A 27,880-nucleotide genomic window follows, 5' to 3' on the forward strand; every position below is an offset into this window, starting at 1 on the left:
AACATACGCCGTGCTAAAAAAACAATTAACATCTCATGCAAGGGCAATCAATTTTACTTTCGTATAGTGTTCGATTGAATTGGACAAACTTCAATAAAGGTCCTGCAGGACGCACGTCTGCGCGCAGTGGGTGTCTCCCACGCAGCGACCGACAGGGAGTACCTGGCGGCCGTTTCGACTAGTATCGTCCAGAAAAATTTAACATGCTATGATGTGCGTAGAGGCAATTTTGTAAAAATTGATTATAATTTTGACATTACCGTCATTGCGCACTGAAATCTACCTTCATATTTTGGCCATCACACACAATAAAAGAAAGAGATCGTCAGTTTCGCAGTCTCGCTTCTAATTAATGATGTTGCGCTGCGTTGCGCTATCTTCTACCTTGAGGACAACTATCCCAGAAAGCACTGCCTACGGCTCGTTTTCGTCAAACTGTAATATTTGGTTCAGAATCATGACCTTGATAAAGACGAAATTTGCAGAAATGAAATTAAGAATGTACAGTGACGTTTATTATCAATATAATCGCCTTGTATATCGGTACAATCGCCTTGTATAAAATTTATTTATATTCACAGCATTCACCAAGCAGTGTGATAAACAGTACAAACAGGGCTACTACTAGTTACGGCAATCGCTCATAAGCTGCGAGATAATTGAGTAAGAGCGAATTCTTTTGTTTTCTGGAGTCCCATTAAACAAGACCCCACGGAAAACGAAGCACGATGTTGTGCTAGTTAGTGCGTAGCTGTCGACGTTTATTGCTCAAAAAGCAGGCGGAAAAAAAGAATAGATGGATAGGAAGAACCTGAGAGAGCAACAAAAAAGGTGACAGAATTGAGGAATGACCCTCTTTTTGTCTGTCTGTTATTTCTTCCACTTACCTTTTCTGCCCCAAGCATAGACTGCTCTGGAGAGTGAGTGAGTGAGTGAGTGAGTGAGTAAAGACTATCTGAAAACAAGGTATTGACGGATGACCTTTGTTAGGCAGCCACGAGCCCCTGGGCCCGGGCGGCTTCTTCAGCTCTCTCGATGACCTTGGCCTGCAGGTCAGGGTCGGAGCTGAGCAACACGGCCTCCCACTGCTCAGTATTACTTATTTCGGGATTTGTGTGATTTTCGGCTGGGCACGACCACATAATATGGAATAATCCGCTTTTTGCTTACAATGCTTATTAAACCTTTCTTCAGACCTTGCGTTCATTTAACCCGGTACCTGCGCCAGTAGTGTTTCGCCAATACGATACGGGCTGCTGCAGTATCCCATTTTCTGATTACATGCTGACATAGCAGCTACGCAAAATGACTAATTTTCTTTTACCGGGCTTGCGACCACCACTGCAAAATATCTCCACCGCTTACCGAAGAGCAATATCCCTTAGTATACATGGCTGCGTATACGGAGTGATCATTTTCAGGCTTTCGTAGAATTTTTAATGTCGCCTGCCGCAGAAAGCATAATGCTTGTGCTTGAGCTGGATTATTCAGAGGCGGATATTACTAGCACGAGGAATCGATACACATATTCAACTAATTAAAGAAACCTTGAATGAATCGAGTTATTTATTTTTATGACAGTTATGGCAGTTTATCAATTAGAGCCGGTGAGTTGGCAAGACGTGTCCACTTCAAATTAATCGCGAGGATGACACCGGTTTTGAAATATTTCCCAAAGTACGGGTCAAAACACATGGGCTTTCCGGTCACTTTTGTGATTCCATGCATAAACGAGTGTTTGGTAAATAAGTGGAACAACAGTGCGTTTCCTGGGAGCTTAGGATGCATGGGTGTTCTTAAGTTCGAAGCTTAGCATCATTGTCGTGGTAATGACTTTGTCGGTTGGTATCTGAAGCCTCGCTCTCGAGGGAGTACCAGATGTCTCATCCAATAAGCTCTCGTCAGCCGTCAAGATTTGTTGAGACGGCCCCTTCGAATTCTACCTGAAAGCACTCTTACCTGGGATATCGAGAGGTCTTCCTGCGCAACGTGTCTACAGCTTAGGTTACGATGACGTCGACTTGCCAATGGACGCTTTGGCGTCATCGCAGTGGTTTTGTCTATGAGGAGACGGCCAGGAATCATTCGCCAGTTAGCAAACATCGTGGAGTGATTCCGAGCGTCGGTGAGATTAAAGTCGTCGTATTTCAGCACCATGTAGTGCACCTCTGTGTGTTCCCGCTACCATGTTTTGTAAAGGTGAGAAGCACGGCACAGTGAAAGTACGGGATGAACAGTGACTTGCTAGACTGCTGGGTCAAAGCTACACTGGCGCTCTAGAGCTGCTCCGGAGGAGAAAGATTTAGGAATGAGTCGTCTTCTAGGCGAGGGAAAGGTGAACTTCTTTTATGAGGAAAACGTGGCGTAATATGATGAAACTATCTTGAGAATGTGGCTAAGTGTTAAGCGAAAGATCCTCGAACTATAAAATTAATGGGATAGAACATAGTGCATTTGCACGTAAATTATGCGGCCACAAATAAATACGAGGGCGAACTTTTGGTCTCTTAGAAAAAGACAATGTATAAATTCAAATAATACGAAATGATGCCATAAGAAGACCAGAAATGAAGCATAAAATCGGATGCGCCGGGATTTATTGATCGTTTAGTGTGAACTACCGTTGCGAAATAAAGTAGGTCGAGGTCTGATGCACTTGCGACTGTCGAGAAGAACGGCGTCGTGCTTCGCGACACCTACCAAGGTTATTGGATAGGCAGCGCTTCAGGAATGTTCGCGACCCAATCCAACATGGCTAAAGATTCCAACGATTGTGCCGTGATCCTCCGAGGAACTTCGATGACCACTCACTTGACGCACCTTCGCAACGGTACCGGTCATCTTGCTCTATGCAGCGAACAATGCGCCGTAACCACATCGCTACGGCTCACAGCGTTTTGAATACGGAGAAAGACTGCGGAATGGGCAGTGAGCACTCCCGGTTGGCCGCGATTGCGATAGTGTCTTGTGGTCAACATACTGCAGTTTGAAGCGCCCAAGGAAACAAAAAAGTCGCAGTTTCGCCTGAAAACGCAAAGCATTGAAAGCGGTAGCAAATTATTGGACCGATATGCGTGGCCAAGTTTGTAGTTTTATTAGCTGTAGAAAGTACTGTTAGCATTCGCTTGCTAACTTAACGAGCATGGCTTCAAGCGCGCACAAGCAGACATGAACACGTGTCGCTCTATTATCGCGGACACGTGTTTTGGAAAGGCTGGCGCGATGAAGAGCGTCGGCAGCGGCATTCCACATCGTGCTGCCTCTTGCTTAAACGCGAACTATGCGCACGAGGACACATCGCACACGAAGCCATCGGCTTTTCTAGGTAGGCTAGCCTTCGAACCCATCGAACATTACCTCAAAGAAGCGCTACGCTGCGCTTCTTTGAGGAAAGTACGCTACCTTTTCCCGTGCGCATATCTCACGGACCTCCTCCCTTGCTCGCACCCTCCCGCCTCCTCTTGCATAAGCGAGAAGACGCCGACGCACCAAGAGACCACCCGTGCTCACCCTCGCACCTACAGCAGACGCAACGCGGCCGCGATCTTATCGCACTTGGAATTTATACGGACCCTCACGGCGCAGGCAACGTCTGAAGTTCGCCGGGAGTGACCATCAATTGCTACCGCAATAAAATAGAAGAGATATACTTGATATTTATGTGAGGAACCCAAATATACCCAACCCCAAATGTAAGGCTATTCCCAACTTTTTTGAATTCTGCGATCAGCCCTTCACGATTGGTAGAAAAAAATTCCGAGCCGTGACCCAATGCGCCTGTTTGTCACGCGACGTCATAAAAACGGCGAAAATGCCCCATCTGATATTTGCACACTGATTACGCATGATTAGGCCGTACGAAAGAAGAAATTTCATATTCGACGCCTCGTTCGCCATTGGCGAAAAAGGCGCTGTTTGATCATTAGCTATTGTAACTTTTTCGGGCTGCGCCCACTTTGCCTGCTTGTCACGCGAAGTCACAAAACCGGGAAAACTCACCGCGTCAAAGTGACGTACACGCTTTAAAGACGCGTTAACGTGCCGAACAAAACTGATTTTTTCCTGAATAGCTGAAGACTGCTCCGGTCCCGAAAGGAATAAATGGCTGCCCGCCGGCCGCTGTGACACTGGCTACTAGAAGCTGCCGGGGTGCGAGGATTTGTATGCGTATAAGAAAAAAAAAAATTGCGTAGCTGTACAAGGCATCGAGACCTTTCGGCACGTATTATACATTTCTCTCCCAACTCTACTTTGCTGAGGATCTGTTATAGTGGCATTTTTAACCTTCTGATGCTCGGAGCAGTAATTTTTATGAGCCACCGCAAGCTAAGTAAGGGGAAGCGGACCAATCGCAGTCGCCGGCACCACTCTCCTCCGTCCGGTTGTCTACTTTCACAGTGCTGGCTCGGCCCCATCGAAACTCTCTCCACTTGAGCATGCTCCTCGCCTTTTCTGAGCCAATTAGATAAGAAAAACTGCTCAATGTAGGCAGTCTTAGTCGCTTTGAAATAAAAAGAAAAAGCGCGTTTGATTGTGCCTTTCAAACAACGCTGCGGGTTACCACCCCATGATTGAGTCGGTGGTTACGTAAATTTGACGTAAGGAGATTGGGATAAAAACAGATTGAAATAGCTTAACATTATAGGGCCCATAATGTGGCACACGTTCGGGGGCTAGATATTTTGAACAAACAGCTCGCGTTATATTTGTGCAGATACAGTAAGCGTTTCAACGCCATTGCTATTCTGAGCTCTGTCTGCTTTTTCGTAATTTTGTTCTCTTTAGCAGGCAGACGAAAACACCCGCACATCTGTGAAGTGGCAGTCTGGCAGCCCACATAGTGACGCAGGTGGACAAATAATTATTAACAGGTTCAGTTGACATTTATTTACAAAAGCACTAATTAAACTTAAATCATCAAATCCGTTTTTAAGTAGGAAAGTTATGTTCTTTCTGGTTCAGTTTTAGAATATAAGATTTACCCTTCAGGAAGGCAGCAAACCATTTGCAGTGATGACGTCTTTTTCTCGTTGAATGAACATTAGCGTAGTGTTGTATCACAGGTATCCAATACTGGTTCGCTCTGCCTTTTGATTTTTAATAATGACCTTTCGAGTTCCTTATATAATAGTAATTATTTTCTTTACTTAAACGATGCGACTAATGTAGCATAGGCTTAGAACACTGCACGACTTTCAGACAATGTAATCTATATCGGACGCCTGTTGAAAGAATGGTTCCCGAGAATTTATGAAATTCTGTAAGCATAAACACAGCTAAGTGTCGATTAGCAGTTTTCCATTCTCTTGAAAGATCTGTGACACCTAATTTACAATTATTGATTAGTTATTTTGAAGTTACTCCAGTATATCTTGCGGAGTTCTTAGGAGTAGTTGTAGATTCAACCTAAATTTTGACGCTTATATTGATTCTGTTATTCGAAAAAGTGGTTTTTCGCCTATAAAAACCGTAAGTATTGTTATGTTTTAAGCACTGCTACACTTCTCTCACTTTGTGACGCGCACATTCACTAACATTACTTATTGTACTACTGCTTGGTAAAATTTGTTATACCCATATATCGGGCTGAGTAGTAAGTATTCAAAAACAGGCCCTAAGAATTTTTCATTTTTACACAACATCCTCCGTCCACGGCGGCCGCATTTCAATGGGGGCGAAATGCGAAAACACCCGTGTACTTAGATTTAGGTGCACGTTAAAGAACCCCAGGTGGTCGAAATTTCCGGAGTCCTCCACTACGGCGTGACTCATAATCGGAAAGTGGTTTTGGCACGTAAAACCTCACAATCAAAAATCAATCAACATCCTCCGTCATCTAAGCCTCCATTCCTCCAATGGTTGTACGAGTTATTGTTTGCATATAGAAATTTAGTTTGATGGTTCGGCCTTTTAAAGTCACCTACATTCAAGTTTCAATTGATGTTTCTTTATCTGACCGGTTCAATAATAAAAATGCAACGTTTGCTTTATCAAACAGCTTGCTCCATGTATATCTGGAACAGAGCCATGTATATCTGGAAGAGTATGGAGTTCGTTTTTTAAAATGTCACCGTTAAGAAGCTTTAGATCGTATTTGAATACTTACTTGCTTTACCAGTTTACAAGGCATTATTATCAGCTTTATTTAAAAAATCTGTTTAGTTGATCTTCTTGCCAACGTATTTTTTAACCACGCATAATATTTTGCTATCCTCATTTCATTCACTTGTCACTGAAAGCTTGCTTCATCCAAAACTGAGTTGAAGCCCTTCCACAGTTTATGTTCAGGTCACTTCCTGAAAACGTCTTCGATCTATGTATTGTGAACGCATTGTTGTTACTAAACTTTATTGTTTGATCGACTGATTGACTGACCAGTTCAAAACGCGCCAGTCCAACGCAGCTCCGGACGTGAAAAAGGAGACTCATCTGGTCAACGAAATTTGTTATAGCTGTTTCTAGCTACCAGATGCCACTGTCGTGTACAAATAAATATTGTCTACTGTCAAAAGCAGAGTTAATTCAATATCCCTCGTTCTCGTGGCAGGAAAGAAAAGAATAAAATATATGTTGGGTACAACCCTTTTTAGATCAAAACTGCAATTTCTAGTGAAACTGGAAGAGGTGCGGAAATTGTGGTACTTTCGAGAACTGTGTCGTGATCTCACGGGGAACTTTAAATTCGGCTGGGTCAAATTGAGCATTCAAAAGACATTCACCTTGTTCATTGTGAATGCCGCGATTCATTTGAGAGTGCTCGGACGAGCCCTGGGCACTCGTCCGAGCTTGGAGTGCGACCGAGATGCTCTTGGCTTTGGATCCCGTGGCGTCTCCGTTTAGCGAACGTTCAGTTCGGCCATGCTTTCCCTCGCCCCGATGTCGGGAGGGCAATAAATAGGCGTAAGCCGTGTCCTAGCGCAGTAGCGAAAACTACTGTGTACCGTTAAAAAATAAATTGTCAGGTGGATGGCGTGCCAGGAACCTTTATTCCTGAAGATTTTCAAGTTACCTAGCTTCTTATGTTCATACTCTCTGTGGGTGTAATTCGTGTTTAATATATGAGATCCGTTGGTAAATACTTGGCGCGAAAACTCGGGGTAGCGCAGGGGCGCTCCATGTTGCAAGAATACTGACGTTGTCCTGCTTAACAAATAGGTGAGTACCTTCATAACTCTATACTTTTTCGCATTCGTCGCAAAAAAAAAGTTATGCATAGTCAATATATTTATAACTGGGAAGGAGAGAAATGTCATTGATGCTGCACTGTCTAATAAGGCGTACGAAAATACCAGTCAAAAGCGGGCTCCTTACAACTTTTATTGCTATGAGGTAGCGCATTGCCGGGCCTTGCATCCATAAACCTACAAAGCCGAGACGCATTTCCATGTATGCGCTGTGTTACGTCAATTTAATACTTTTGTGCATGGAACGTTTTGTCGCATGATGTGTGCATCAAGAAAGATGGCAACTATTCAGAATCACAATTTATTAAATTATCTGTCACATTGCATGCTATTACGCGGCACCCGAAACTCGCAGAGGCCAGCGTGTTGCCGCTTTTGTGCATTGCCAAAGAACTACACTGAGCCGCGATTACCCATTGTACGATGAGCATTCTCACTTTGCGCGCTGAGTCTCAAAACGTAACCCTTGAATATGGATACATAGAACCGTTCACGAGTGTAAAATAACAAAGACATTGGCTACAGCATTCGTGTTATTGAGATAAGAGTAATATGGACACTCCAGACGAATTTCCGCTGTCGTCGTAGCCTTGATGTTCTGTACAGAGTCGAAGTGCGATAACATCGTCACCGCACGCCGTATGTTTTATGTACGAGTGAAGGCGGGCTAGCGTGGGCCGACGATACTTATTAAATCTCGCGCGCTTAAGGGAGGGGAGAAGGGAGGAAGAGCGCCGCCTTCCATCGCGCGGAACGAACCGGGGGGAGGGGGGGGGGGTAGGGAGAGAAATTGTGCTCCGGTAGTGGCTGCGTCTTTCGCAGCCGCGCAGGCGCTATCATGAAAGCAATCAGCGATGGGGAGAGACTGCGCCGAATGCTAACACCTTTGCGGGAGCTGTGTTGTCGCCGCTGAGTTAATGTTGAAGCTAGCGTTAGCCAGAGGCAGTACGAAGGTTCATTCGTTCGCTGCTGCTGCTGCCGCGCTTCCTCATTCCAGCGTTTTCACAGCGAGTGAGCAAGGTCGATTCAAATAGGTCGCGAAGCTTCGGGCGAAAAGCGGTTCAGTACAGATTGTCACCGACATCAGCATGGGGGGGTTATGGGAGCAGCGATTGAAGCGCGACTATGTTTGGAGGGAATAAACATTGGGAAAGAAAAACGCGTTTTTTAATTGAAACGAGACACAGATTCATTCAACGAACATAAAATTCCTAGTCAATTTTGTATATGCGTGACGAGTTAAGAAAATACAAGTTTAATTTTATTATTAATAATAAATGCATTTCTTTTCAGCGCCCATCGCTACAGGGGGCGTTGACGCCACTATCACTCGCAATGCAATGCACGTCTTGAAATGGGCAGAAAGGCGCACTCGTATCACCTGTTGAAATAGGCCCCCCTCAGAGTTTGTGCTTTCTTGCTTGCCGAAGTTTGTCTGAATTTGGTGACGCGGGTAGCTTCATTGCTTCTTAATCTGTTCAGTCAAAAGTAGTGAGTTACGACCGCCAGATAATTGTATAGTTGTTTTCGCGCGACTGCGCTAGCCGATGGGCTTGCCATCCAACAATAGGATCAGCACTCTACACCTAAAGCTTTCGTCGGCCTCCAAAGAAAGTATGTTCTGTGCAGGGATGCGATTTCGACAACCGTACGGCTGGCCTTTTCCTGCTTCGCTTTCCACGCTGAAAGCTCGAAACGCCCATCAAATCGAATGGCGGGGCATTTGAATATATAACTCCAAAGGAAGAACAACAAAACAAATTTCGCGCCTTCGAAAACAAAATGACGTGACTTCTGCTTTTAACGGACATGGCGTCACATTATTTTTTCTTCCGCCGGAAGTGATCCCACCACATACAGATGGCGCTAAGCCCCATGGACCGCCGATGGACCACCATGTTTTGAACGTTTGGGCTCCTATGGAAGCTTCGCTACCAGGTATATTTACCTTGGAGTGAGCGCGGTCATCGAGCGAGATGCATTTATGTTTGCTTCTGCACCCGTGACATCATGCTTTTTAATTTATTAAGCGAATGTTTACAAGGTTATACGACCGACAAAACTGCTCTCCTTATTTCGTATAACTGTCTACTAATTTGCTATCGCAGTCGATGCTTCGGCTTTCGGGCGAAACCAACGTTTTATGATGCAATATTTCACCGGCTTTGGTATGTGTTGACACCAGGTGCTGTTAAGCCAATGGTCAATGACCAGTTTTCGGGGCTAAAATACAAACTTCTGAACACGTACACTAGAAATCCCACAAGTCACTCTGGACAGCTTGTGCGTTTCCTTCAAAAACATTGCTCGAAAAAGAACGCGTTGTCCTAATTGTTCTGTCACTTTGTAATTGAATCAGCTTGCAGCAACTTATTGAGCGGCGATGTTATCTGGTGTTTTTATCTGCAGGTACTACTTGCTTGGTGCATATGGGTGTTCGCGCCTCTTGAACCGATTTTGCTCACATTATTATTTCGGCCAGTTGTTTCTAAGGCAGTGTGTGTCGGGTGAGCTTGTTGCACAATTGCATATGTTATGGGCGCTCAACCTGCGTTGAAAAAGTGAACAACTTTAGTTTCAGTGTATGGCAGCTTAGAATTCAAACCAGCAATACCTCTAGTTCGTGGAACCAACGAAGTGATTTCTCTCACTTTACGTACTCTTATTTTCCCAGGAAGTGGTGACTTTGTGACGAGTAGCTACGCAGGTAACTCTCAGGCAGTGCGTATATCTGTTCTATTCTTAAGCGCCTAAAACACTAAAAATGAAGCTTTAAGTGGCAAACAAAGCGAACCAGAAGGTTTGTGCTTCTGAGCGACAGCATAGAACACGCGCTGAGACTCAACTTTTTATTAGCCGACTTTGTTGCATGACCACCAGGTGGCGTCATGGCGCGTTGCAATACTCCTAGTACAACACGTTCAAACTGGTGCGTGTGTATATTGGCTTGGTGTTTGTGTTTTATGTTGTACTTATGTTGTACTCGGAAATGCTGCACAGCGAAATCATACAAGCAACTTTTTCTTTCACTAAGCGGTCCAAACACCTCTTAGAAAGCACAAAGCATACGTACCCTTTTTTTATGACGTCATGCTTCGCTAGAAATTGGTGACCAGAGGTGACGTCGAAACCACTTTGGTTTTCTAGGGAACATCCCCACTAGATTTTACGGCAGTCGGATCGGACCTGGTAGCAAGACGTCATGGTTCGAAGTATAGAGTCCTTTTGCTATCAGGAGACGTTGTCGTTCCCCATCTAAAGCAGCTTGGAGGCAGCCACAAAGGAAATAATCATTGCATCGTTTTTTTTATTTCGGAAGTTTGTCCATTGGCATAAACGAATAATTATACAGGCCGGTTTAATGGATATTGATCAGTAGGACTGGGCGGCTGGGCCCATTGGGCAATTATCATACTCTGGTGGTTTCGTGCTTTTCATCCTTGCTTTAATTGTAATTGGCTTCGATTGCGACAGGACATCTACGTTCCTGATACTCCAGGATTTTGCTCCAAGCGCAAACGTAAAAAAAGACTCAAATAATGGCTAAAGTTCCTCTAATAACACAAATTAGAAGTCCATGCAAACGAAGAATTCTCACTGCAATATGAAATAAATCATTTTTTCGAAATACCATGCACTCTACGCAATCATCTATGCATAGCAACCTGCAGATGTGGCTTTTACATTAGAATACAATCGGAATTATAAGTTTTCTCATATTTTATAACAAACTATACGGAACACATATATGGCGGATGTGGGCTTATAGCATCCTGAAGTATACCACACTTCTGTGGCTCAGATGCCTCACGCAGGAACCCATGTACCTTTCACCACGGGATAACGATGACCAGTTTACAACTACGTTTACTGGCATCAGTGGAGGATTCTCACTTAAGGAAACAACGTTAACGACTAGAAATCATGTGGACGTACAAGTGGATGGTGGGTAAACGCTTTCAGTTCCCAGTGCGTTAAGAGTTCAGCATGTGTTTACTATAACCATTTGAAAGTGAAAGTGAAAGTTTATTTTCTTTTCAACGAAAAGAGGGCGCCAAGACAAAAGGCAAGAGCCTGACAAGGTCCCGGTCACCCGTAAAACAGTTGGCATTGTGCATAAGCACTTCACAAAAAAATACATAATGAATTTCTCAAGCATTGTAAAAGCATGAAGCAGTAAGTTAACATGCATAAAATTTTTACAAGAAAAGAATTGAATACACAACTTATCGTATTAGGGGTGTAAAGACACATCTTTTTATACAAACATAAAAATATCAGTCCTAAAACAAAGAAACAATATCACAGGTAGCAAAAAAATACAAATAAATACAACAAAAGGTAGTAAAAAAATACAAAGTATGTCGACTGAATAAATATATCATTCCGTTTGTTCCAATAGGTATTTTTTAATAGTAGATTTAAAGCGTTTTTGTGGAAGGTAATACTCAGTTTCAAAGGGAAAGTTATTTATTACCGTGGGAATCTGGTAGCTTAGTGTTTGCTTGCCGTAATTGGTGCGTGTGATAGGAACAAGCTTACGTTTCGTCCGAAATGCATAACGGCTGTTGGAATTATCTGGGCATGAAAAGAACAATCTATGATGATGGATGTACTTAAGTAGACAGAAATTGTATACTTCTTTTACTTTAAGGATGCCATATTTCTGAAATACCGGTAACGTAGGTAAATCTGAAGGTCTGCCATGAAACCCTTCAATGGCACGTATAGCGCGTTTCTGAATTGAAATTAGTTTGAGGTAATTGCTGGACGTCGTAGTTCCCCACACAAGGATACAGTAAGATAACCTTGAGTACAGAAGTGCGTAATACATGGATATCTTTAACCAGGGGGGCAACAAATGAGATATCTTATACAAACAGCCGACTGTTTTACTTAAATCAGACATTAATTTGGTGATATGAAAACTCCAAGAAAGATTCTCATTGAACCAAACACCAAGAAATTTCTGGTTTGAAACACGTTTTAATTCAGTATGTTCGTAGCAAATTTTCAGAGTGATACTTTCTACTGTATTAATAGGCTGAAAAATTATGTAGTTAGTTTTTGATAAATTGAGGCTTAGCCGATTCGTCAATAACCAGTTATGTAACTTTCTTAAGTATGCATTTGCCGTAGCCTCCATTTGGGACAAGGAGTGGGAAGAAAAAAATATATTCGTGTCGTCAGCGTACATGACGAGATTAGGCGATTCGGATATGTTAGCGATATCATTTATGTACACTAAAAACAATAACGGTCCTAATATAGATCCTTGAGGAACACCATGCTGAATTGCCAATTTCTCTGAGGGTATACCATTAACTTGAACATACTGTAATCTATTATTTAAATAGTTCTTTAGCAAGTCAGATGCAATACCACGTATGCCATAACTGTTGAGCTTGCGTAGCAGGGTGTTGTGATGAACGCAATCGAATGCCTTTCGGAAATCTAAGAAAAGACCAAGAGTGAACTGTTTCATTTCGATATTCTGTCTATATAAACTACAGAATGTGCATGCAAATCTTGTTGCACTTAAGGAAACAGGGCCAAACCCAAAAGTACTCGGGTGCTGTAATAATAATTCCGTGATAGCACAATATTGAAGCAATTACTCCGAAAGCAACATAAAATCAGACAGTCAGGTTTCGACAGAATGCATTAAATGTCGCTCTATCAAATGTCACGATTTGACTGCCTCCGAATCCGAGAGTCAGTCACGTAATAAAGCAAAACAAACATTGCGCCGGACGCTTTGGCGACGAGGCGTCCCACGCGTAAGAACGAGCAGCGCACAACCGCAGTCGACGCCTAGAAAGCGGCGTGGGCGCTCCGCGAATTGATCGCGTCTCCTTTTCGCCTCCGCGCGGTAGCGGAGGAGAGGGCGCTGTTTCTCGAACGCGCCAGTTCGGCCATCTTGTTGAGGAGTGGCGCCTTCTCGAGCGGCGCCTTTTCGCCGCACTTGCCGCGGAAGTCGTCCGCGTCCGCGTCGTCGGCGGCGATGCAGAGCGCCTCGCCCGTCAGTACGTCGATCGTGTTCGCCTTCTCCTCCAGTGTGCCGGGGTCGTCGTACGAGACAAAGTACCGCGTGCCCTTCATCACGCTCACGATCCTGGACCGGCTGTCGTCGTTGCGCTGCGGCGGCTTCACCGTGGCGCAGCACTGGACCGTCTCGCATATGTCCGAATATCTCAGCACCACCCTGCGCCCGTTCCCAAGCAAGACGAGTTAGAATGCGTGTAATACAGGTAGCTCGAGGTAACCCTCATTTCAGAGGGTCTCTAAAGGGACGAACCTGTATAGACCGTCTCGCTGTACCTGCAGCTGCTGATGCGTGAAGAAATGCACCGGTAGGCGCTTCGGATTTGCAGCGGCATTCCTCCCGGGAAATTGTGCGCTCTAGAAACCGACATACAGACGCGCAAATGGGGGCTACTAGACATTTTAGAGTAGGCATGCGAAAGGCGCGCTTCACAAGATGCAAACCGAGCTAAAATGGCCAGCAGCACGCATCAAATCAATGAGGGCTAATCTTGGCCTCCATGTTTCGTAGCGTTTGATAGTTTCAAATTACTTTTAATTAGCATAAACATTCCGCTGTTAGACACGTGGCACGACAATAAAATTGTCATTACCTTGACGTGGTAAAAAAAAAATAGAGCACCCGCGCGCAGCATTTAGGAGAGTACCGCCGTGACCTAGTTGACTTGTCAATTTTTCGCTCAATATGAAGATCCGGAACATCTGAACCCTACACAAAGTGCTGTTAAGCCTGGGAGGACTCCGAACAAATTAGTACATTGCTTGTTTTTGAGAACATATAGTTTCGGTTTAAATACCGTTCATTTTAGTGCATATCGTGCTCCGTTTTCACCCGTCCTTGGCCCGGTCCAGGGCCTTGCCCGCCCCTGGGTCTACTCTTCATCTTTTCACGAAGACTTCCGCCACAAGTGGACACCATACGACTCCCGGTCCGACGCCAGGCTGGCCCTCCAGGCCCCTCCAAATCTACGAAGCGGCGCGGCGCCGCGCTAACCCTAACTCGCCGCGCCTGCACCTCTGACATGCAGCGTCTCACGAAGACCCGCCAGCCGACAGCCACCAATGCCCCGCTGGCCTCCTCTTCTACCGCCGCCGGTGCCACTGAGCCTACTCTGTCAACGCTGAATGTTACCAGCGACGTGCCTAATTCTAAGCCGGCAGCCCTGCCTCAACCGGCTGCGTTCCTGCACTCCGCACACGCCACCGTGCATATTCCGGCCACGTTCAACGCTGTGAGCAACGCTGAGAGCTCTGACTCGACCGCCGCGTCGCAGTCGGCGTTCGTCGCCTCAATGCCTCCTACGACCAAGTTCCACGCTGTCAGCGACGCCAAGAGTCTCGGACCACTAAACGTGTCGCAGCCTGCAGCGTTCACCGTCGCCGCCACGGATGCCGCCGCGTCTATTCCGGCCACATTGGCGCCTGTTGTAAAGTGCTGCAATCAGACATCAGAATCGCAGCTGAACGCGCTTGTTGCAGCCGCTCCCACCGGATCCACCACTTCTGCCGTGCTGGACAGTGCAAACTCTACGCCCACCAACGTCATTCCCAATGTTTCGAGATGTGTTTCTGTCGCCCCTACCTCCTTGACCACTGTGTATCCGGCTGACGACTCGTCGGCGGAGATGGATTTCACGTCATCCCCAGACAACGACCATAATACGCCATCATTAGAAAGCGGCTGGAGCACCGTCAGTACCAGCCGCAAACCTGCCTCCGCCGCCCGCCCTCGCACCGAGCTCATCTCAGTTGGGATCCAACTTCCGCCCGGTACCCTCACTCCCAAGCTGCCTCTTTACGACTTGCTTGCCGCCATCGTCTCCGCCGCACATCTCTCCTCCAAAACCAGCGCAGAGATCACCCTTCAGGCCAAGCCAGCTCAGAGCCTTGTATTTCTGAAAACACACTCCCCTCTCACCGCCCAACTCCTACTTTCTCTCACGCATCTTCAGCTCCACGGTAAGCCAATCACCGTCAAAACATATGCCCCCAATCCTCCCATTTCCTGCCTCGGCGTCATTCATAACGTTGGTGGTCACTTTACTCCTACTCAGCTCATGCATGACCTTGAATCATACACGACTGATATTCTCGCTGCTCGTATGATGGGCAGCACAGAATCAGTGCTCATAACCTTCGCTGGCACCGTCATACCCCACTTCGTATATTTTAAACGCGTCGCTTTCCGATGCCGCCCTCATAAGCCTAAACCCCCCACATGCACCCGTTGTCTTGCTCTGGGACACCGTGCTCACCAATGCCCTCAGCACGACGTTCCGGCCAAGTGCCGCCGCTGTGCTGCACCCCTACCCGCAGATCCTACCGCTCACGCGTGTGCCCAACCATGGTGCATTCATTGCCAGGTAAACACACATCCCTCTCTCGACCCCACCTGCCCCTTCCTCCTCGCTAAACAACGCGAGTGTGCCAGAGCCGCGTTTCTCCGTCGCACAGCTTTGCGCAGGGCCACGAAGCCCACCCCCTTCTTCCGCCTCCTTCGCTAATCATGCATCTCCGTCAAGTCAGGCTCCATCACCTCCAGGCTCCTACGCCGCTATAGTCAAAGGGCCCTCGGTGCAAGCATCCCTTTCTTCCTCTACTATACCCTCGCCATCCCTGACTGACGAGAACCGCTCCTTCGATCTCCGGCTCACAATGCTTGAGCGTCACCAGCGCGAACAACAGCGCATCTCCCAAGATTTACAACAGCAAATCCACGCATTGACACAAACCCTAAAGACAACAACCTCCTCTCTTACATCCCAGCTTACCAAGCTAAATGAGCACCTTGCCACGCTCATCACCCCGTCCCCTAACGCCCAGGTCGCCCCATTGGCTGACCTGGTAGAAACCACCACCACTGCACACCACACTCGCTTGCTTCAGCTCGAAACTTCGATTGTCCAGATCCTCACCACCCTCCAAACCCAATCCAAGCAATTGGAATCATTCGCTTCTATGCTGGGCTCCCTCCAGGAGTCACTGCCCCCGGCCAAAAAGAAGGAACGTGTCCCCGCAAACTCTTCTACCTCTAATCTATCGTAAACATGGCGCCTGGAGAGGACCTCGAGATTGTGCAGTGGAACTGTCGAAACCTTCGCCACAATAAGACCCCCCTCCACCAGTATCTCCTCACCCGCCCTTCCCTGCCCCATTTTCTCCTTATCCAGGAGACTCGGACGGCCCGCACCGTCCCAGGTTACCGCGCCTACCATGCCACGACGGGCACGCCGCTTGCGTCCATTTATGTACGCAGCGACGTCCTCGTCGAGCCACTTGATATCCCCTCCAGCCTCCGTAAATATTTAGTTGGTGTTGTGTATTACCGACCTTCATCGCGCATCTCACTCGCCTTTATGTCTTTCTATAATCCCCCTGCCACATCCTCTTTGTTCACTGCCTTGAGCAAGTTCCTTCATTCTATTCCCGCCACCACCCATCTCCTCCTTGGGGGCGATTTTAACGCCCCTCACAAGCTCTGGGGCTACCCCCAGACCCTCAAGCCCGGCCGCCTTCTCCACTGTCTTGCCCAGGAACGCCACCTCACCCTTCTTAATACCCCTGGCTCCCCTACTCGAGCGGGCACTGTCTCACAGCGCTCCACGACACCCGACCTCTCTTTCTCTCGGGGCTCCCTTTCCTTTCACTGGCAGGTCACAGCTGAAATGCTCCTCAGCGACCATTTCCTCATTCATATTACCGCTTCACTTTCCCACATCCCTCGATCGCACTCAACCACTCACACTGACTGGCACGCATTTCGCATTAATCTCCTTTCCGCCTCCTTTGAATCTTACGATGACTGGACGTCGCGCATCTCCGCTGCGCTTTCGACCAGTAGCCGTCGCGTTCGCTCACGGCATCCTATCCCTGACCCGGATCCTCACTTTCTCCGTTTATGGCGTCGGATGAAACGTCTCCAACGTTCTTTGCGCTCCCAACCCAAGAATGCCCAACTTTCCTCTCGGATTGCTGCTCTGCGGGCCGAGATAGTCGCCCATGGCACGTCCCTCGAGCATTCTCGTTGGAGTGCGCTTTGTGACGGCCTCGATTCTGCATTACACTCGCGATCCACGTGGTCCCTTTTTAAATCTTTCTTAGGTACGAAGCCTGCACTTGCTCCCACTCTAGCAAAAGCCCTCACTCAGGGGACTCCCTCCGAGGTCTTTGACAAGCTCACTTCTTTGTATCTCCCACCCCCTCTCACACCTTCCTACCCAGCCTACTCTGGCGATCCTAACCCAGACCTCGACCGCCCTTTCACTCTCCGGGAGCTCGAAGCTGCCCTGGCTGCTAATGCTTCTCGCTCGGCTCCCGGTGAGGATACCATCACATACACTACACTCCGCAACCTCCCCGACCACTCCAAGGAATTCCTCCTTCAGACTTTCAACAATGCCTGGGACAGCGGCTGCTTGCCGAGCGCTTGGACATCCTCTCTTATTTCTATGATTCCGAAGCCGGGCAAACCTCCCTCCCTTTCTAACCTTCGCCCTATCTCCTTGACGTCGTGTGTTGGCAAGACCCTTGAGCGAATGGCTTTGACTCGCCTCTCTGATCTTATTGAAGCGAAAGATTTCTTCCCCCACTCTCTTATCGGCTTTCGACGGCGCGTCTGTGCACAGGACATGTTCCTGATCCTCCAGCACACCTTTCTCTCACCCAATCCCAGCCAGATCCACGCTCTTGTGACTGTTGATGTCCGCAAGGCCTTCGATGGTGTGTGCCACGACCATATCCTGTCTCAGATCTCCTCCCTAGACTGCGGACACCGCATGTACTCTTATCTCCGCTCCTTTCTCTCTAACCGAGTGGCTCGTTTCCGAGTGGACACACATCTGTCCGATCCCCACCCGCTCACCCGTGGCACTCCTCAAGGTGCTGTTCTCTCTCCTATCCTTTTTAATCTGGCTATGACCCCTCTCGCCTCCCAACTAGCCCAGATTCCTGACCTCCACCACATCTTTTATGCCGACGACATCACCCTCTGGTGTTCGTCTGGTTCTCCCGGTCACGTACAGGACACCCTGCAACGTGGCCTCGATCTCATCAACTCCTTTCTCCCCACTGCTGGCTTGTCACCTGCTCCGGAGAAATCCGAGCTTCTCCTTCTTAACTACTCCTCATACCAGCGCTCCCACAACGCCCTAATCTCCCTACATCTTTCCGGCTCTCCCATTCCTGTTGTCCCCCAATGCAAAGTTCTTGGCTTCCCGTTACATGCAGCCAAGAATGTGCAAGCCCTACACCACGCGGTCAGGACTTGTCACTCGGTAACTCACCTCCTGCGGCGCGTGGTCACTCGGCGCTCGGGCCTCCACGAGGCTCATGCGTGCCGAGTTGCCCATGCGCTCGCCCTCAACAAGTTCCTGTACTTTGTGCCTTACGCTTCCTTCACCCACACTCAGCTTAACACCCTCGAAACCGCCCTTGTTGGCCTCTACAAGGCAGCTCTCAACCTCCCTATCACCACCTCCACTGCTAAGCTCTTTGCCACAGGCCTCTTCCATCCTCTTCGTTCTCTTCTCTCTCTCCACCGTGACTCCCAGCTTGCCCGGCTTTCTCTTACCCCTCAGGGTCAGTGGTTACTGGCCCAGGCGGGTATCTCTCCCATTCCCGTTTCCTCCTTTACCTCTCCAAAATCCACCCCGGCGCCCAATCTTCGCATTCTCCCCCTCCCGTCTAATATGTCCCCTGTCCTGCATGCCGGCCGTCGTCACGCGGCCGCGCAGCATCATTCCCCCCTCTTTACTACCCAGGGCGTAGCCTACACGGATGCCTCTTTCATAGCCCCTCGAGGTTCCTGTGGCTACGCTATCTACCATCCCCACCTCCCAGCACCTGAAACTCACACGAGTGGGCCGTACCTACACCCTCCGGATGCACTCTCTCTCGAGGTCCTTGCCATTGTACATGCCCTACAATCATTTCCCTCCCTGCCCTCGCTCCCAGAGTACACGATATACACCGACTCCCAAGCCGCCATTCGCCACATACAGAACCGCACCCTACCCCATTCACTCCAACAAGAGGTCGAACGAGCGGTCTCCGCACTGCAACCTTCCACCGTTTTCCTCCGCTGGGTCCCTGGGCATTCGGGGATTGACGGCAATGAGCTGGCCCATCAGCTCGCCCGTGATGTTTTTAACCGGGCACCGCTGATCCCCTGGTCGGGGCCCTCGCAGGATTCTGGGGGACTCTCCCTGCGCCGCACTATCAAGGAAGTTTACCTCCAGCTCCGTCTCGACAAGCGCCTCTACCCTCCCCCTCATCCATCACTCACTGTGCCGGAGGCTCGCCTTCTGCGGCACATCCAAATGAATGCACTGGTTACCCCTTCCCGCCTCTTTCTCTATCGCTATCGCTCCGACCCCTCCTGTCCCAACTGCCCGTCTACTTATGCAGACCTATCCCATTGCCTATTCTACTGTCCGACTGCTCAGCAATCAAGTTCCTACCCTCCCCCTTCGCTTTCCATCACCACCTGGCTCGACTGGCTTGGCGCTGAAGGTGAAGAAGAACAGCGTCGACTGGCCGCCCAGGCGGTCGATATGCTCGGCCTGTAATTTTTGGCTGAATAAAAGTCTTATACTACTACTACTACTACTACTTTAGTGCGTCATGGGCTCATGATTAATTGCATCATTCGCTTTCCGGCGCCCACTGAGGATACCGCACGGGAGTGCATGCAGAAGAAAAAAAATAGCTATATGGTTTCATGAGCCAACATGACTACGTCAGCATAAGGCACGCAATAGCGCGGAACTCGAGGTTACGTTTAACCATCTGTGATCCTTTTTCATGCAGCTAACTACACGAGCGTTTATGCATTTCAGCCCAATGGATGGGGCAGCCGGGGCCGGGTTTGAACCCTCGAGCTCAGCAGCGCCACGCCACAACCGGTCCGCTAACATGGAAGGTCATCAAGATGATACGTGCACCACCGTGCTCAGCTTGTTTGCGAGCGCATCTCTCAGGCGCCTGATCACGTGGTGAGCGTCCGCGTTTCTCGGCTTAACCGAGCGAACGAAAACAGCGACAGATTTAGAGCGAACGCGGAGCATAGCGGGGAATGAAAGACGGCGATTGCGAACAGAGGGCAGGCGGAACCGGAGGAGAAGGATGCTGCGAAACCATGAGGAGAAAAGCGGAGGAGGAGGGTAGGGCGAAAGGCGTCAGAAGCACAGTGCCGCGCAAGACTGGCTCGGCGCGGACGACGGATACGAGAAAGCGCGAGAGTAGCACGCGTCTATTCACCGATGGCACCACCGATACCATACCTGGAAACAAAGCGATGCATGAGCGGAAGTCTGTCTGCGGCGGCTGCTGTGAATCGCACCCACGCGTCACCCACGCGATGCCTCTCGCAATATACCGATTAGCGGGGCCATCGCGCCCGACTTCGCTCGGTTTGTGACGTGCCGCACGAGGCAGAATGTCCGCGCCAGCCAATGCGAAATGAAAACACGTATAGACTTGCTTATTGAGGGTGCCGCCATTTTGCGATCGTTCGGCGCCATGCTGGTTTGTGGGATTGCGCTGGAGGGTACACGGCGAACGGGCTGTTGACGACGAGTGACAAGTTTTTGCGCTTTCCAGAGAGTTGGTAATAAGTTGTTTGGATTGGAGAACTTCTTAGCGTGTCGTCACTAAGCCTCTAGGTCCCATACAGCCTCGATATTGAACGGCGACGGGCCTAGAAGCGTTCCCGGCGCTCTCCCCACGATCGAAATAGGAGGCGAGTCAAGTCTGGACATTGTCGATACGCAACGTATACATGCAACGTGTTCTTATTGTATGTCTAGCCGTGAACACAAATACGGTATCACTCAGGCGACAACAGTCCGAGGTATCTCCGTGTGTCATGCGGTGTGCCGCACCAGCGTACATCCCATACCATGCAACTGCGAAGCTCCAAGGAAGCACGTATTGCTAGCTCCCGTGGTCCTAAAAGTTTCTCTGTAAGATTTTCTAAACATTGTTTATCTGGCACCTGGGCATCAAGCTTAACAAAATAAAAAAATGGTTGTGGCTTAGCTAAGGTTAAGCCCAGGATGCGAAGCATACTAGCCTTTATTTTAACGCGACAGCGTTAAGGAGCTCGTGTCGCAGAAAAGCCGGTGTCGTCGGCGTCGGCTCAGGCGTGCGGCGCTTGCTCAGGCGCACACTTCGTTGTCGCGCCAAACGCTGCGTTGCTCGACGCTCACCGCGTCCGATGCGGGGGGCGACGCCGCGAGCGACGGCGCGAGTTGGAGCCCCGTTTCTCCTCTGTCGTGACGTCACGGTGTCACGTGGTATTGAAGGCGACACCGCCACGCCTGGGGAGCTGGGTTGAGCTCTCGAGCGACGGCGCGAGTTGGAGCCCCGTTTCTCCTCTGTCGTGACGTCACGGTGTCACGTGGTATTGAAGGCGACACCGCCACGACTGAGGAGCTGGGTTCGCATAAAACAACTGTAAAATAGCTAGATGAAAAGGGCCGTTAACATGGATAAAATGAGCTGATGATAGGGGATGCGAATACGCCACGATAAACCAGACGCCTGTGACGCGTTGAAAGATTGTGCGCACTCTTAGGTCTCGAACGGTGCCTGTACGCGCAATGGCGCCTCGCGTACTCGAGAGAGCTGGAAAACGGACTACGCTTTGCAGCAGCAACTTCATTTCCTGCAGTAACACTGCGCGCGATGAGCGGCGTCGACAGCTTGCCGGCAAGATTCAGAAGCACGGGAGAACGCATCTGAACTAGGGCCAACCGGCACACGGTAGGCACGGCTTTGGCTTCAGAACGGGAAAGAGCACACCTTCATTTCTCAGTCGGCACTACCGTTTTAATAATACGTCCTCGGTCAACTTCCGCCAGAACGTTGTTTGCCAAGCACGATAATCTTAGAACACGTTTGAACAGAACATGTTTAATATATGTGCACGATGAAATAGTTAGCTTCATCCATTCGCAGTAGTTGACCGACTCGAATGCGCACCTTTCTTTTATATCCCAGTTTGATCATGGGTGCCCAGTTCCGAGTTCTCCGCCGAACGCTCACTGTGAACAAAAGCTTCCGAACATAGACGCGACGGCATCAAGTCTTTTATGTTTATGCTGGCACTACAAAGCGAACGTTTCTCTTGTATCGCAGCGGTGTGCACGAAGTCGCTGCGACTCAAGATGCACTTCACAATTCCTTCCTAAAGTTGTTTTTGCGGACGAATGGAGCAGAGTAGTAGCCCGTCGAGCTTGAGTCATCTGACATCGCAGGAATCCCAGGCAGAACACGTTAGAATCGCCCTAATTCGCAGCTAAACCGCTACCTTTCCAAGCTGTGGCTGGCAGGAAACGGAATCCGGCCATACCAGCGTGAGGAGGAAAGTGGCGCGGCGCGCTGGTTCGAGGCTACGTTCCTCCTCGCCCATAAAACGGTGTAAAGAGCTGCGCTCAAATTTCGCGTTAGGGAGTATCCTAATCGTCGGGGAATTTTTTAATGAGGAGCGACATCCTATCCGTCCTTATTCTCGCGATAACGTTAAAGATACCGTGCACACGTCGCAGAAAATCCGGCTTTGACGTTCTGTGCCCAGCGTCGGACGTGGCTTTGGCCAGAGGAATTTCGAACCAAATTCGAAACCACGCATACGCAGCCATTCTTTTACCACCAAAATTGCTCATACCTTTTTTTCAAAGTTGTTCCTCGGAACTTTGAGAACGGCAGCCCACAAAAAATGTAACAAAAAAGAAATGAACACCGACAGCCCACATCCCTTATGTAGCTCTTCTCATACTGAAATATGAAAAGTGCGAAGCAATAACAGATCGACAAGAGGTCGCGTTTCTACCAGAAGCCTTGCCTTCGTGCATATATCGTTCGCCGCCAGCGTTTCCTGGTAAACGTTGCGGTTACATAAGCTGCAGTTGCCGGGAAGCATGAAAAGCAGTTGGGGGTCTTTGAATGATATCGCATTCCACTGTTCAAGGCGAAGCTTAAGCGCCCTCCATATTTTTCTATGACAAATAAGAATACAGTTTATTCCATGTCTTTGCTAAACGACGCCAGCAACCTCGTGACATGGATGACGCGATGATGTGGATGACGCAGAGTCTGGCATTTCTAAGCCAACCTAAGCATGAAATTAACATATATGTGTCTTCCAATGTCAATTATTACACGCTAAATCTCATACTTCTATGCGTTTAGAAGCGCGTGGTGTGGTTTCGATAACTTTAAATATATGCGTCAGAGCCCCTTTAACGAGCACATTTTCTTGTTGTGACACACTAACCAACCTCTTTCATGCTATTACGTCTCATGGTTACCTGCCAACTTCATAAACTCACCGCAATAGATAAAAAAAGAAGAAAGGAAAACGTGACATGCTCACTGCGTGTCGACCCGTATTCCCATCAGGCTTAGGCCGTAGCAGATGTTGGTGATTTTACGACCTCCAGCGGCGACGTTCGTGGCCCTGTCGTTCTTCGCAAGGGTCAGAATGTTCACAATGTTCAGCTTCGGCTTCGTTCCCGGCTGATTCGGGTCCGCTGTCGGCTGTTTGACGTTCGTGTAGTTGAAGTTGTTCAAGAATATGGCGTCGGGTATGTTGCCGGAGCCATCTATGGGCGGGTGCGTCTGGTACACGTTGGCCAGCACGTTAGGCTTAACCAGCGTCCGGTAAGGACCGCTGCGCAGGATCGCCGACTCGGAGCCTGCATGCAGCCAGCGAAGTGACGTGAGGCGCCACAGCTCACTTTCTGGTCGGTTAAGCAGTACGCAGAGCATGCAGAGCAAGATTTTCAGAGCGCGATGAAGAATTCAATGCTGACTTAGGGCGGACATACACACAAACCGCAGCCTCCATCAAATGTAGTAGCGCGTGTAGGACGTATTTAGAGTCGGACACAGTTGCAGGAAGGTAGAAGACTTGCAGTGAAGCCGGCGCAAGCCTTGAGTTGCTTCTTTCTGTGGGAGCAGCTCGCTCTACTTCTAGAAAGTTCTGCGAGTTATTCGCATCGCTATCCATCACCTAGACCAATTATAATTGTGATTTCATAAGAATCTGACGCAAAAAAAAAGAGATACGGACATTATTAGCAGCATCAGCTAGCAGCAACAGCTCGTGCTCTAGCCTCAGGCGTCGGTTACAAGCGATGGTAATACGTCTATATATATGTGTGAAGGTAGAAGATAACTGGTGCCGTTATTTCAAAAAGGTAGTTACAGTGGAAGCGTTGTCGTAAGATAACACTTAAAATTGTGGTGTCAACGGTTTCCAGTGGAACTGTCTTCGTTGTGACATATGGCATGTTTGACAGTTTGCGTGTATAACGTCATTCAATGTCTGCACGAAAGTGGACTCAACGTAATAGAATGGAGAATAAAGAGACAGAAATTTTTAGCTATGCGCCTCAAGTAACGTTTATAACGCCAAAACGTTCGTGAAGACATATTTGACATATTTCAAGGATTTTTCTTTGCCATCCTTTCTGTCTCGCTGTATATATATATATATATATATATATATATATATATATATATATATATATATATATATATATATATAGATATATATATATATAGTCATATAATGAGAAGCCAACAAACACTGACGCCAAGTACAACATAGGGGAAATTGCATGTGCTTAATAAATGAAATAAAGTAATGATAAATTAATGGAAATTAAAGTGGATGAAAAAACAACTTGCCGCAGGTGGGAACCGAACCCACAACCTTCGCATGTCGCGTGCGATGCTCTACTAATTGAGCTACCGCGGCGGCGTTTCCCCATCCACTTTCTTGGGTATTTATGTGTACTAGTAGAACCCTGGGAGTGTTCTACTAGTATTGTAGATATATATATATATATATATATATATATATATATATATATATATATATATATATATATATATATAAAAATAAAGATAAAAGGTAAGGGCCAATTTTTTATCTAGAACGGATGGTTCTACCATAAAATTTCGTAAACTCTGAAACTTAAAATTTGTTTTGCCGACAGTTTCAAGAATGAAACACCATTTATCAAGTCAAGCTTAGAGTTTGTGTCCTGATTTGTCATGGTGGAGATTCCTCACAGTGATGCAATAAGAACGAAGGCACACGACAAATGCAATCCCTCTGCAACTGTAGGTAGCGAAACTCTATTAGTGCTTCTGGCTCTTGTACTCAATCGTAGTTTTAATCGCACTTGTACAGATACTTGCACGTCTCACTCTTGTACGTATTGAATTGAATCGGAAGGCTTTTCTTCGGGTCTGTGACACTGGAGCGGGCACAAGAATAGATCTGCATTTTGAACCGCTCTTGAAGCGCCATTGTCTCGAAACTTCATTTCATGAATGACGTGTCCTAACTCTGCAAAAACCGATAGGTTCTAGGTAATTTACACGTCGTGTGCAGTCATGACGAACGCAGCCTATATCGATTGCTATCGCATGATGAGAGCAGCATTCCGGGCAATTTGGTAATCTATTGCTTAGGTGATATTGCGCGACAAAAAAAAACGACATGGACGTGAGAGAAGACGACACACCAAGCGCAAATTTGCAACTAAGCTTTATTGTGCCACTGAATCGATTTTATACATGGGAAACAGTGTAGACCGCGCACGCGCTGACAAGAAACATGCGCTTGTTTCTTGCAAGCGCATGTAAGTGCCCGCTAGCAGCTAAGCTGCCACGTTAGGTTTCTTCTTCTTTGCTTTTTTGGCAAGCATTTTTTTTGTCAATTGATAGAGCGTTCCAATTGTGCTGTAAAAGAATTCCGCCGCAGCTTTACAGGCTTTAGCCAAGGTACTTATCTGCCGCGCGAACTGTACGTTTCCTTTCAGCATCCAAACGCTGGGCAACTCACCTTTTGCGGCAACGAGTTGGTCGATGAGGTCAAAGCACTCCTTTACGCTGAGGGCCGTCTCGTTTCCCTTCATGTAGAATTCGAAGCCGGTCAGGCTGAGATTCTTCATCTGGGCCTGAAGATGAGCCACCGTCTTGTTCGGGCAATCGTCACTTTCAATGGTCAAATAAAGGCGAGACCGTTTCCCAGCCGCTTTGAAAAATTCACGCTGGCTTCTCTCTGCAAATGTGATTTTAAGTACACGTTAGCATATAGCATGATCAATCTAGCGCCGGAGCGCATGGATTTGCAAGTGAAAATCCATACACTCCTGCAAATCATGCAAATCCATGCAAATCCATGCAATCATGCAATCATGCAAATCCATGCAAGTGCAATCCTTGCACTTGCACTTGCGCGCTATGAGTGCGCATGTGGAAATCCCTTTTATTTTTTTCGCACGCGTCACTCTACTCCGTTTTACATTTACATTTACATTCGTTGTGGAAACCTGGAATGTGGTAAAGTCCGAACTCTCGCTCCATGCATTTCGCTGTGCCGTTTAGTCTGCGACGCCTTGATACGAATAACTAATTTATCTATCCCAACTCGCCAACGTTAGGTTGCACGCATCGTTTGCGGAGCTTTGTGCTTCCAGTACATGACGACCCACCATCTATTGGTCGCGAGCGCAAACTCTGCGCTATACGGATGCCGGTGGCAGAAACGTGTTCCTTCTCCTGTTTGATGATAATGAGGGTCAACAATATTTACGTCATATTGATGGATATCAAAGCATCAGGATAATTGTTAAGTATAGACGGTACAGGGTGAAAAAGAAAACATTTCGTTCTTAAGTCCGAATATACTATTTATACCTACTTTTTTTCTTTATTATGCGACGCTTTATGATTTGTTCGCGAATGCCAGCAGTCAGGTAAGTCTGTTTACCCTTGTTATCGTTGCTTGCTCTGTATAAAACACTTTATGTGCGGTATGGTATCGCTGGCGTTTCAGCTGCTCTTTAGCACGACAGCGTGTGCCTGAAGCGAAATTGAGTTGAAAGCATGTGTCATATTTCACTCGCGGATTCATCAACATGCGCACGCTCTTTATCCTGGCATGCTTGCAATACGCACGTGCGTTGTTACCGGCATAAATATGAATTTGCCCATGCTGTAATTGAGCTTGATTCATGTGATAGTTTCGCTCGTAATTTGGGGAAGGAGTGCATTATTCTTGCTAACAGTGTCATTTTACTAAATGTGCTAGGCGTTTTCACTGCATTTCAAAGCTTATGTGCGTCTTTAATTTACCAAGCGTTCCATCGAATCACGATATATTCTGTGGTCGGCGATCTACCTGACGAGCAGCGTCGCACAAGACAATTTTTGTTGCAAAAATATTCGTTCTAAAATTGGTATTTATGTATTGGATAGATAACTAAGTTTTCCAGTGCGAAGCGAACAAAACTCCATTGCATGATGTGCGCGGGATGTAAGTTACATAACCCTAAAGCTCGCGTAAAAGACATGCCTATATACAGTGAGGCCGATGTCGCTCATCGCAGAGATTTGAGAGACACGTTTTCCGACAATCCTTTAGGCTATAATGTGAGAACTAGCAAAAGGTGTGGGGATACTCGGATGACGTGATGGCCAAGAATATGCACATATACAGCCTCGTCGCAGGAAACTGCATATGCGCAGAACTTCATTGCAATGCTGTTGTAGCCTATGGGTATGTTCCGTGTTCGGCGAGTATTCGAGGCTACGTAATTTGACTGCTGAGAAAACAACCTCAACTCCAAGTA

At 47.6% G+C, this 27,880-nt stretch overlaps 2 protein-coding genes across 6 annotated transcripts in view; one reads left to right on the forward strand and one right to left on the reverse strand.

The window, feature by feature from the left end:
• Positions 1–27,880, reverse strand: part of LOC135899794 (uncharacterized) — a 69,472-nt gene that overhangs the window by 16,352 nt on the left and 25,240 nt on the right. For 3 of the 5 annotated variants that reach the window (XM_065429142.1, XM_065429133.1, XM_070527492.1), the window contains 3 exons: positions 26,089–26,307; positions 23,605–23,926; positions 12,344–13,389 (listed from right to left, as the gene is read on the reverse strand). In XM_065429142.1, coding sequence (XP_065285214.1) covers positions 12,999–13,389; positions 23,605–23,926; positions 26,089–26,307 — 932 coding nt within the window. In that variant the 3' untranslated portion in view covers positions 12,344–12,998. Of the gene's footprint in view, positions 1–12,343; positions 13,390–13,482; positions 13,587–23,604; positions 23,927–26,088; positions 26,308–27,880 lie in introns of those variants that run through there. The other 2 variants (XM_070527493.1, XM_070527494.1) reach the window with 2 other exon arrangements.
• Positions 17,112–21,489, forward strand: LOC135899787 (uncharacterized). Its single transcript, XM_065429119.2, has one exon. It carries the CDS (start codon positions 17,138–17,140, stop codon positions 19,793–19,795), a length of 2,658 nt encoding a protein of 885 aa, XP_065285191.2. The 5' UTR covers positions 17,112–17,137; the 3' UTR covers positions 19,796–21,489.

This window comes from Dermacentor albipictus, chromosome 10 (assembly GCF_038994185.2).
Source record: "Dermacentor albipictus isolate Rhodes 1998 colony chromosome 10, USDA_Dalb.pri_finalv2, whole genome shotgun sequence".
Classification (NCBI taxonomy): domain Eukaryota; kingdom Metazoa; phylum Arthropoda; class Arachnida; order Ixodida; family Ixodidae; genus Dermacentor; species Dermacentor albipictus.